The 12,931-nt window shown below is 34.5% G+C and overlaps 1 protein-coding gene across 3 annotated transcripts; it reads right to left on the reverse strand.

The window, feature by feature from the left end:
- Positions 1-350: 350 nt before the first annotated feature.
- On the reverse strand, positions 351-4,381 carry LOC140811879 (C-type lectin receptor-like tyrosine-protein kinase At1g52310). 3 transcript variants are annotated; one of them, XM_073169997.1, is made up of 6 exons: positions 3,894-4,138; positions 3,226-3,334; positions 3,050-3,113; positions 2,501-2,938; positions 1,788-2,358; positions 351-1,101 (listed from the first exon to the last, which is right to left on the reverse strand). In XM_073169997.1, exons 2-6 carry the CDS (start codon positions 3,322-3,324, stop codon positions 567-569), a joined length of 1,707 nt encoding a protein of 568 aa, XP_073026098.1. In that variant the 5' UTR covers positions 3,325-3,334; positions 3,894-4,138; the 3' UTR covers positions 351-566. The 3 variants fall into 3 exon arrangements, with proteins under 3 accessions (XP_073026098.1, XP_073026097.1, XP_073026099.1); XM_073169996.1 differs by lacking the exon at positions 3,894-4,138 and adding an exon at positions 4,193-4,381 and having other exon boundaries at positions 352-1,101; XM_073169998.1 differs by lacking the exon at positions 3,894-4,138 and adding an exon at positions 4,193-4,380 and having other exon boundaries at positions 355-1,101; positions 2,501-2,926.
- Between the last annotated feature and the right edge of the window lie 8,550 nt (positions 4,382-12,931).

Here is a 12,931-nt window from a genome sequence, read left to right on the forward strand (position 1 = left end):
TTTTTATTGTTTAAGAGAAGTAATATCATGAACTTCAAATTCATCTCATAAATGTCTATATAATATTTCATGATAATTACGATGAATTTCAAGTTAGCATATAATAAAAACTTTTGAATTTAATTCTATTTTATATAACTAATATAAATAAGACATTAATTTAAAACTTGATTTATTTATTTTTTTTTAACAATAAAATCATAATCAAAATTTATGAATTTAAAACTCATCTTCTCAAATATATATACAACCTAGTATGAAGTCCATTAGAATAAGAAAAGTGGAAATGAAGCGTTAGCAGCAATCATAGAGTACAACAAGTCATGTTTTATATAAAATTACGAACGATTTTTTAAGAATAATATTTTTTTTGATTTTTTGAATTGTTCGATAGACCCCTAAAAAAATAGAAAGAAAATATAAGAAATTTTGACTTAGTATATGGAGTATAAATATACGCGCTACCGTACATGTATACACAAGTCCTAAAGGGAGTCATCACTATGTCACTTTGAAAGGGAGTCGAGGAAAGCAACGTCGATCTCCTTGAAAGTGCTGAGACAGAGTTATTTGACTGGAGGAAGCTGCACCAACTGCTGTAGCTGGTGGACCACGTGCGACATTCTAGGACGCATAGACGGTACATGCTGAGTGCAAGAGTATACAAGGTCCACTACTTTCTGCACAGTTCCAGCTTCAGGAATCACAGAAGATGATGATGAAGACGATGATATAAGAGGATCCAACAGCTCGAGATATCGATGAGATTGCACCAATGGTGTAGCCCACTCAAATATACTTTGCCAACCAACAGAATCAACCGCTTGGGCAGGTCTACGCCCACTAACAATTTCAAGCAAAAGCACCCCAAAGCTGTAAACATCACTTTTTGTTGTCTGCTCGTTTCTGTAGACAAACTCTGGAGCAAGATATCCATGAGTTCCACCAGCCATTACTCGCCTTTCATGCATTACCTCCCATGGAACGAACTTTGAGAGACCAACTCCCATAAGATGTGCGCCAAAGTCCTCATCAAGAAGTACATTACTTGCACGGATATCACGATGCACAACCTGTGGTTTCACTTTGTCATGGAGGAACCTGTTAATGGTTGAACAAAATGAGAAAGCAGGGTGACACATTCCTCGCCCAAATTCCAGCAAGTATTATTGCAAGATTAAGATTATGTGACAAAGCACAAATATCGTAAAACGGGCTTGATTGAACGTGTACACGTTTTTTGCCCGGAATTGATATTCTCGATTTTGTTTCCCCCTACATACTTAAAAAAAGCCAGCCCAAGAACATGCAGTGCTCAAAATGGACATATGCTCGGAAACTGAATAAATAACTTCACATGATTATCATACTAGAAAACTATCAGTTCGTTCCCTGAAAATTGCTATAGATAAACAATTTTCATCAATAAGGTGTTGCGACTGGTGGTAAGTCTGTGTGGGTGCATAATGGATGGCGAGTGCAGGCTTAGTTGATGGTAAAATTGAGACAGATTATCAAGAGAAATGACAAATATTGCATTCTTTCACGGACACCTAGAGGCAAGACAAACATAATTTAAGGGCACGAAACACTCTGTATGATTTGGCTTCTAAAAAGAATCAGACACAATACATAGACATCTATAATCACAATAGTGACTCGCATATTTGGAAAACAAAAGTGAAGGGACACATCAGATCTTAAGAAGCTTTTGTGTGGCTGAAAAGGAGCCTCTATAAGAATGCTAAGATGGCATGAACCAAACTGATTTCAAGAAGGTTACTTACGCAATCCCTTGAGCAAGGCTTGTGGCAACTTTCATTCTCATTGCCCAATCCAAAGTCCGAGCCCCTCTGGGAATATGGTGTAGCCATCTGTCTAATGGTCCATTCACAATAAACTCATACACAATATAACGCTCACCGTGGTCATAGCAACATCCTTTGACAGCCACCAAGCTTGAATGATGTAATCTTGCAACACGTCCAATCTCAGAATAGAACTCCTTTTTCCTCTGAAAGCTAGATCTCTTCAACCTTTTAACTGCTACTCTTGACCCATCCGGAAGAACTCCACTATATGTGCCCCCCGTTTTGGCATCACCCATAAGGCGGTTTCCTTCACTAAAATTCTTGGTAATAGCCTTCAGTTCCTCACGGGTAAACACTCTCCATGATGGAGGAACTAATGCCAATTCTGCTGGATTGGACAGCTTGCGAGATCTTTTACGCTTCTTATTACGCCTATATAAAAGAAGCCATATCACAACAGCCAGGGTTGTGAAGAAAATCAAACCACTAACAACAGCAAGAATGATAAGATATTCTTGGTGGCAGTGCATGTGATGACAGTTGTTCTCTGAAATGTAAAAAGTATACGAGCATTAATTAAATCAGCTTGGAATGGTAAGAACATTTGGGTAAAAAAATAAGACAGCACCTGAACATCCTGTTAGACCAAGTAAAATTTAATTCCTGATACTTATAGAAATATAACGCACCTATATTGCGCATGCACAAGAAGGCATGTGATGTATTGCATCTCTGAGCCAGAAGAGACGATGTCCCATTGGTAATCAATGTGCACATAGCTGAAAAATTATTGCTGATACAAGATATATTGGTACAACCAAACTGGATTGGCATGCTAGGACTAAGAGAGTCATTCCAGTAAGATATTTCATCTGACCATTTCCAAACTCCACCAAGTGTGTTATTGCCTTTTCTTCCACCAACCCAGCATCCCATGGAATTTTCAACACACAACTTTTGAAGCATGACAAGTTCTTTAGATGAAGTAACTGACGCAAGGTGTCCATTATAAGACCTGCAGTGGTTCTCAGATTCATCCCACGATGCACCATTTGCAACATGTTTATAACACTTAGTGTTAATTGGGTTGCCAATCCAACCAGAAGGGCATGACACTGCCAAATAAACTAATAGTTTGTCATAGACCAACCAACATGTAGAGAAGGAAACCTCAAACAAATAGGTGTTTATTTGATAAGAGACCAAGTTCATAATCAGGATATTCAGTATCCACTAACCTTTGGTGAGAGTTTGGTTCGGAAAAGGTGGCGATAAAGATACATTAAGCGACTCATTAAAGGCCTAAGAAGAAATAAAATAAAGAAAAATGAAACATGAATTAGTACGAACAACATCCAAATATAGTTCTCCACCATAAACCTAAATATAAGATTTTATTACACAGTAAGCTCACCGATGAGGTTGATGCCCTGAATATAACAAGTAGGAGACAAGAAGCAAGTAGGGAAGGAAGGTGTGAACGAATTGTAGGCCTGAAACCCATCCTCGCCATTCAAGCAACCCTAAAAAACAAATTTGAGAAAATGTTAACACTCAAAGATAATCAAGACTCGGTTTTTTTTTTTTATTTTATCTTTGTGCATATTGGACGCAACTGATTTGGTCCAAAATCATATCTGATTATTTCCGGCATCATCTTCGATCCATAACTAACATTTCTGTGCAGGGACAAATTTTCATTTGAATCATTGGGAAATCTTGTTTCCTTTTGGGCTTTTTTTGAGCCTCAAAACTCTTATAACAAACAATTGTCATAAAACGCCTACTGACTTCGAGAAAAAAAATTATATGTAGAGTTGTTCACTCTCATTCATCTCAGTAAGTTTACCGGCTGAAAAGCATATCTTACCTAGTCAAGCAATTAAACCCAAAGAAACATTATTTCTCTTTCACAAACTCAGCCTTTCGACCTTGTCAAGCACAATCCAGCTATAAAATGTGCTAACAAAGGGCCAAAGAACCGAGCTTTGTTGCAATTAAAAAGTTCACTTTATACACACAAATGTCCAAAGTACTGAGTAAATAACCGACAGAATAAAGGAAATCAAAGTATTTACTCACTGTCAAAAACCCACAGGGACCTAAACATCATATTTAAGCAAAACCACAAAGAGCAGACAAACACCTCAGCACAACATTCATCTTCATCACACAAAAATCCCATGAACTAAATTCAAATATCCACGCTGCCAAAACTTCAATCGTGAACTCCCCAGAACAAAACCCAAAAAATTACAAAATCGGGAACTACACTATTTCTTCTCTCGGAACCAAATAAACAAACACAGATCGAAAATATATCAGACTAGGAAAATTACAAACAAACGCATATAAACGAGAGATGGAGATAGAGAAAGCACCTGAGATGAGATCTGAAAATACAGCGGTAAATGAGAAATGGCAAGAATGGAAGAAAGCGTGATGAACTTTCAAGAGTGGACTGGGATGGACTACATTTATTGGTTGTAGGTAGGCTGTGGGTACGAGTATTCATTGCAATTCTGTAAGGCACCGCTGCCCCCCACATTTTTTCCCCGGCTTCACACAGTATATTATTTACTGTTGGCAGATGGAAATGTGACGTCAGCATAAAATTTTAACATTAAATTAAAAAATTAAAATATATAATAAAGGTTGTGATACCCGTTAAAAATATAGGGTTCGTTTCTAATAGTTGAGACTAACCCGAATACAGAAATCTAATTTACTGTATGCCTGAATCACAAAGGAAACAAGAAGAAAAGGGCTGAGAGGGGGTCCCGGCGTACCTCCTTCGACGCTCAAGTCAGATACTGTGACTAAAATGAAAGAGCAACTAAGAGTGCCGCTGAAAATCAACTTATCAAGATGGAGCTCATGATGCATTAACTCCATCCGGGAGAAATCGCATGGATAAAAGTGTGAAAGCCTGAAACAATTTTCCGTTGTTTATAAAAGCTGAAAATGAATATGATGAATCAAAACAAGTCATACATTTTTGCCTATTTTCTTTCTATTACCGATAGTAAAGTGAATTGACTGAGGAACGTTGAATCAAGAGCCACAGATATGCTTTATCAGGGTTTGGTCAATAGCAAACTGTTGAAAAGGCAGTACTGAAATTTAATGTCTCCGTCGCTATTCGGATGGTTCGCCAAAATTGATGCACATAAATTCATATATTTTAGTTGCATGGCGTAAATACGTCTCTTAATTGAAAATGGAATAACTCGTCAATAATTGTGTAGAATTTAAATTTATTAAATGAATGATAAACTTAATTTAATGGGTTTCATCTATGTTCCTCCATCCATTTGTTTTTTTTTTTACATGATTGAGTAGGCTAAGTTTAAAAGCAATAAGGGGATATGGTGTAAAAAGTCGCCAATTATCACGTGTAAGGTATAGTGAAGCTCGATTTAGCGTAGTCAAAAACATTTTTCACCTTGAGTTGACTCATCGACGAACCAAAGAAATTGCTCAAATCAACATTTTTTAAATTGTCCATATTGTTATCTTAATTTGATTCGTGGATACTCCATAACGTGTTTATATGTAGGAATCAGTATTTGTCGGTTTATCAAAAGTTATAGCTGGTAGTGATGGTGCACCTCAAATCTTTTAAATCGCACAACTGCTCAAGTATCACGGTTTGATCGCTCTTCCAACATTCATAATTATTGCATTCAACATTGTATTACATATTTAAGATATAAGCTCGTCCGATTGCATCTGGTTCATTGATAGTGCACTGCCATACTGAAGTACACTCGGATCTATATGAACATAACCACTAATTAACATCAATATCTACTCTGACACTCGGTGAGAGATATAGGTCATCATGGTTTGAAATATCATCATTAGTTGGAAAACGCTCCTCACCAGTACTATTTAATTTTTGTTTTAAAAATGAAAACTTAATTTTCTTCTTAGATCCTTAAATTTCAATCAAAAAAACCAACCAACACATATGTTAGATATTTTAAAAAAAAAAAAAACTTGTGACTATCACATACTTATTTAATTTCTTTATATAACTAAAGTAAAAAAAAAAAACATTTCTTAAGATGCAGTATTTAGATTATAATATAGGTAATATAGTCATAAGCACAATATGTAAATGTGAAATGTGAAACATGATTTGATCATAATTAACTTATAAATCTCCATCATTTTAAATCGTTTAAATACGTGGAGCTAATAAGATAATAACGTCAAAAGTTACAAATATATTTTATAACGACAATATGTAATAAATCATTGACACTGATGATCTCCTAAACTAACATGCACTAAAAACCAAAGAATACAATAAAACGACACTGAAATCTAATAAATAAACTTTCAACATGATTTTTGAATTTATAATAACAAATAAAATTCTTAAAAAATATAAAAATACAACTTCCGAAAATAATAAATGCGAGTTCAATTATATAAAATAAAATACGGGATTACCTATAGTTTGAAAAGATCCCTGCAAATAACGTGACAAAGGTTATACGGTATAACTTCACGTGGTAGTAAGAAAGAAAGAAAGAAAGAAGAAGAAGTGAGAGAGGGTGGGTATTTATTTCAATTTCGAGGTCTAAATTTGTAAATATTAAATATAGAAGGACCACAATGCGAATAAAAAGAATCAGTCACATGACGCTCACATATCGTTTCTAAGGATATTATGCAAGCCTAGTTCCATCAAGCCATGTGGTTTTGAGAGTACTCTCCCATACTCCAAAATTCCTTCCCACAAATTATTCCAAAAATAAATTTTTACTATCTTGTTATCTTCTTACATATATATTGTTCGAATTGGTGGTCCACTTGGTTCATGGATATTGATTTCTGGTTTACAATCTGGGGGTGGATTATCAGCTTGGTCACCATATCATGTCACAAACCAGAACAAAAAATCTTTCACTTGTAATTTTGATGCTACTTTTGATTGTTTTTCCAGCTCTATCGGAATCTACTTCGATTTCTGAAGGAAGAATTCTCCGGCAACATTCTACAGCAGGCAGTCATGAATCCTCCTCCGTGATGAGGCTGCATCGAATGAAAACTGGTGTTGGTCGTAGGAAAGGTGCGCCGCCTCTTTCCAAGAAAGACCCGAATGGAGATCGAGAGTTTCATGCTGCTGCACACGAAGTCCCGAGCGGTCCCAATCCCGAGTCGAATTGATCTCGATAATCGGCAAGATTATTGAAATTGTGAGTATATAATAATATAGCTTTTCTATACCGTTGTTTAGATGTTCGAAACTGGATGCATAGGCAGCTGTCAAGGGCACTAGTCTCTTGTTGTAGTTTTGAATTATTCTTGGACTTGGAAAAGGGCAACAAAGAGATCTCTATCGATAACGTGTCTTTTGGCTGCGCTGATTCCCAGCAAGATCACTAGCCAGAGACATGTTAGGAGCTCTGTAATTCTTGGGGGAGTCCAAGTGGGATCATACCAGCTCTATCGAGTCCGATTTCTTGAGTTTTCTTTTTGCATGCCCCAAGACAACTTACTACAAGTCGAAGGTGGTGTTTGTCGTCAGTATTTATCGGGGCCTTTGATATATATGTATGCTCGAATCAAAAAAAAAAGAAAAAAAAAGTTACCCAGATATTTGTCTCTACTTGTGATTCTACATGTAAATATATGTGCATACATGAACGAGGCAACCAGCCTGTTTCACTAGTTTTTATGTATTAAATTTCCTTAAAATTAACATTGAAACTACTCAAAATCAACACTAAAAAATCTAGCTAGGGACATATATTTACTTTGATGGAAAAATTGATGAATTTCATGTGAAGTGTGATTGGGCTCCGCCTGGCAATGGCAGTGATTCAGAAAGGTGAAAGGTCAATCGATGAGTTTCAGTGGGGGCTTATTTGTTTGGAGTCTTGCGCTTGTCGTGTAAACGTATGGGTCCAGAATTAGGACGTAGGGGACGACGGTGTCAATCATACTAGCTACCTACCAGCTGGCATTAATTATATTGTCAAATTAAAATAATATATGGTATAAATTTTATTTATAAATATAAATAATAATTTTTTTTTATTACATCTCATGTTAGGAAGGAGAATCGAATCTGGAGAACTGACTAATCTGGCAAGGGTCAGATCATTGGGCTACAAGCGACGGATTTAGTGTAGGACCCGGGGGGCGGAAATTTTAAAAAAAATTTATTATATAATGTATATTTTATTATTTAGTATATATATTATTTGATCATAAAAAAAATAAAATATCTATTAACTGACCCCTCGAAATTTTTTTAAAAAATTATTACGCTATAAGATATATTTTATTATTTAGTATATATATTATTTGATCATAAAAAAATAAAATATTTATAATTAGTTTAATGGTTATTGACTTTCAAGGTTTATATATGTGATCCACATTTCATTCTCTGCAATTTTTTTCGAAAAACTAAATAACGAGCCTTTACAAAGGGTCAAATGCCCAACTTAAAACTTTCATCATTGATAGTGAGCCGGCCCCCCCAAACTTAAAATTCTGGATCCGCCCTTGGCTACAAGCCTGGTTTCTATATAAATAATATTGAAGTGAGTGAGACAAATAATTTTAATATGTATTATGTAAATTTTGTTTTTAAAATAAATAAATTTTTATCTATGATAGAGTTTTTCTGTTATTTCCTATTAAAGAAAGGAAACTTTTTTCCACTTTTTTTTTAATGTTGGAAAACAAATTTTGTGAAATCTCCCTCCACAAATATAGATAGACACATTCAATGACGAAGCAAAAAATATGGCATTGTCTGAGTTATAATTTTAAATTCAAAAATCTTTAATATTTTAAATTAATCTATCTGAACTTATATCATATTATTTTAAAAATTATACAAAATTTACATATAAATTTTTTTTTAAAAAAATTAAACCACCCGAGCTATAGCTCAGGCATACATGCATGTGGCTCTGCCATTGGACACACTAGTGGCGAATTAACCAAAAATATATTTTCTACTCATTAAAGATTGGGTAGATCATATTCTCATTCGCAACAATTTTTTCTTTTATGTGGATGAAGATAGTATGAGTTAAATTATAAGTTAATTAAAAATAATAATTTGTTTTGTGATTTTGAAGTGAACACACCAATATGCCGAAGGTAGTTATTAATAGTTACGTTCTTAATAAGATAGTGAGATATACACTGTAAAATAGTTAAAATAAGTTATTTTTGTAATTAGGAAATGACTATACTAACTTATCAAATGTATTTACTATAATAGTCAAGTTCTTATAGGAAATAATTATACATACATATATAACTATTAACCTTTAAATATATTTTATATTTGAAAGGAAAAATAACCTTGGTTTTCAAGATATATTGAAATTATCTATTCCTTAAATATATTTCCTTATTGATAAGATTGTGTAAAATATTTAATTAATAGTTTTGTCTTTCTAGATACGTGATAGTAATGATAAGGATTTTGTGATATATTATTATTGTTTAAAAAGAATTTATTTTTAATAAAACTATTGGTTTTCATATCTGAAAGAAGCTATAAATAAGATAAGCAAGCTAAGGAAAAAGACTTTTGCTTCTTGGACTTTGGACGCTTGGCTTCTCACTTTCATTTACTTTTCGTGGTCGTGTATCGTTTGCACTTTTGAATGTCGTGAACTTCAAAGAAAAATAATTCACAAGAAAATTTTTTAAAAGTGTTGTTTCACATGTTTCCGTGAATATTTGAGACATCTGCAGAGAATACGCGTAGAAGTGTTGGCTGAAGATTACATTTTTATTGCTCCAGTTTTTGGCACCATGTTTTGCTTTCTCCAACACGTTTTATTATGTTTATTTATTTTAGAATTCAATTTGTTTTCTCAACGTGTTGAGGAAATTAGTTTTTTGTTAAAATAACTAGTGTTTGTTTTGTAAAATCAAGTTATTTTCTAATGATTATTTTGTCACGAGTCACCGCGCATGTATTTATACTTGCGCACAATTAATTCTGAGATATTTTGATTTAAATTATTTATTTTTGTGTTATATTATTTCGCTGCATGTTATCTCACTAGGTGTTACAACATTCTGATACACACAAAACTTTTTATAGTTTATGTTAAACAGAATATATCCACAACTTACAATATTTATATTTATGTACAATAATTTTTTATACGAAATATAATGAGATTAGAGTGTATGAGGTGTGTTGTTTGGTTTTTGACATAAGTTGGTGAAGATTATGGTTTCGAGCCTAATTGCACATCAAATCTATATATACAATATTCGAGAGCTTAATCAAGCCGATGTTGGACATCTAAGAGAAGACAATGTCTGTTCAAAATGAAATGCCGAGACTATATCCTGTGAGCTACTCACGGGGGACATAAATTTGTTTTGGGTTAAAATCAGGAACTAAAAATGTGATCATCTCAACTGATATTTGTGCATTGTTATGCTTGTTTTTATTGCGGCCTGCGGGTACAGCTTTCTGGGGAGCACATCAAATACTTTATTTATTTTTCAAGTTTTCCCTTGTGTATATTGAGATCACTTTAATTAACCAAATCAATCAACAGTAGTGATCTATGCCATGCAGCAGGCCAGTATCGGGAAAGACTCTCTTCTTTCCAACACGACTTTTCAGCAACCATTTATTCATCCAACAGGATATCCAAATAACAACTAAATAACCAGAAAATAAATCTAACAACCAACAATCATTGTTATCATCGAAACTAACACATTATTGGATTTTCTACTCGACTATGGTGGTTCTGATAGTACTCATCACCAGGGACGGAGCCAGGATTTAAAATTATCTGGGGCTGACTCCGTCTCATGCTATATTTAATAAAATAAATAATTAACTAAAAAAATTAAAATAAAAAATATGTAAACACTGACTTCATGAAAACATAGAACAAGAGTATTTAATATTTAATACCTTCAAAAACATGGAGCTAAAACACTACTGAATATAAATTCGAAAATCCCATTTACATAATTCTGAATTTTTCCAAAATTCCTACAAAATTCCATAATTCGCATTTATATTTTCTATAGCATCTAAACATAATAAATAATCAACACTAAAATCAACAACTCATAAAATCGAAATTCGAATATGCTCATAAATTCTAAAAACTCATTCATCAATCCTCAAAAATAAATAATCAACACTAAAAATTTAATCAAACATCGATCAATTAATCTGGAATTCGAAATAATGCAATCAATAAATTCTAAAAAATTACCAATATCAAAATCGCTCAAAATAGTAACTACAATAAAAATTTTAATATATATCAATTATCGGAATTAAAAAATAAACCAAAAATACCCAAATTTTGAAATACTAAAATCTGAAATTACCTTTAAAATTCGAAATCTAACGAAGAACAACAAGAACGAGCGGTAGAAAGTCTAACATTAAGATTTTCACATATTTTCGGTGAAAACGGCGACCAATGGGCAACGGCTGATTTCAAGACGACAAAGAAACTTCGAAAATTTGATATTAAAAAAAGCTTATTCCGTGGGATTTCCGAATCTACAATCGATTTTAAAATTGGCGACCGATTATGAAGTTACGACAATTTGAAGTAATCAAAATTGTGATGATTTGAGAGAGAAGAATAGAGAAGTTAAAGAAGAAAAAATACAGATTGGGGCTAATCAACAAATTTTTTAAAATAAAGCTTATTTATTTTTTTAAAAAAAATTTAGGGGGGGCTGGAGCCCAACCCAGCCCCCTTAGTGCCTCCGCCCCTGCTCATCACACTTATATGGCGGGATGTTTTTTACGACGACTGTAGCAAATTATAACAGACTTGTGAATTAGGTCGATATTACATGTAAATGAACCAGCAAACGTTAAGGGGGCGTTTGGTAGGGGTGATTAGGTGGATTTATTTTTTTTAACCCACCTAATCACATGTTTGGTATGGATGATTATTTAACCAAGTCTATCCCTCCTATGAATGATTAGGTTATATTAGGTAGGTTAAAATAATACCTCCTCACCCCCTAGGATTATTTATCCAACTCTTAATCATTCATATTTTCCAATTTTACCCTTCTCCTATATCCAAACTCACCACCACTTCCTGCCGCCACCGACCACCGACCGCCGCTGGCGCCGCCACCGACCACCGGACCTGCCGCCGCCGCCACTGTTGTCGGACCACAGCTGCCACTGACTGCCGCCGCCACCGGCCGCCGACAGACCGCCGCCGTCGCCGGACCTCCGCCGCCGCCGTCGGACCTCCGCTGTAGCCGTCGTCGCCGGAGTGGAAGAAGAAAAAAAAAGAAGAAAGGCAATTTTGTCCTTTCATCAAAAAATTCAAAAGTGTCCTACACTTAAAAATTATACCAAACATAACATCATATATTACATTCCTACAACAATCATTTACTTACTAATCATTAGTTTATTTTATCCTTCAAACCAAACACAGCTTAAGGATTATCAACCGTTTAAATGAACCAATATTGCATGTAAAAAGCTGGATTTAGTTTTTTTTTTTAATTAGTCAAACGCTTCTCTCAATTCCAATTATTTGAAACTTCATTGTCTTCAGGTGCAATAAATCACTCAGTCTCCCAAGGAGTATCAAGTTTCCAGTTGGACCTGTCATAGCTTATGTAAAACCCTACATCGTCAACTTTCCAATACACGGCTGCTTGGTTTTTATCCCGCTTCGGTACGTACGGATCGAACGCAGCAAACTCCAAGCCAAAATAAGCCATGGCGATGTAAGAATTACTTTCTATAGCTTTCAGCTGATATTCTTGGCCGCGGCTCAGTGAAACAGATGGTAAAAAATCTCCGCCGACGACTCGAATCTTCATATCGACATGGGGCAGATTCTTTGCAGGCATGGCGTTGGTAATGTGAATCAGTACAGGCTTTCCGCCCGCGTCAATGGCCAGAGAGGAGGTTTGCATGGAGAGGCAGTGAATGGTTACGGCTAAAACCAGAGGAAACATCAAGATTTTGGATGGCATGTTGAACTTTTTTCTTGTTTTTTTTTCTTTTTCCGAGTTTATGTTTTCTTGTTTATGTTTTTACTTTTTATAGCTTGGAAATCTCAAGGAAAGAGGTGGAATCATGGACGGGATGTAATATATCA

Source organism: Primulina eburnea, chromosome 14 (assembly GCF_022965805.1).
Source record: "Primulina eburnea isolate SZY01 chromosome 14, ASM2296580v1, whole genome shotgun sequence".
Taxonomy (NCBI): Eukaryota; Viridiplantae; Streptophyta; class Magnoliopsida; order Lamiales; family Gesneriaceae; genus Primulina; species Primulina eburnea.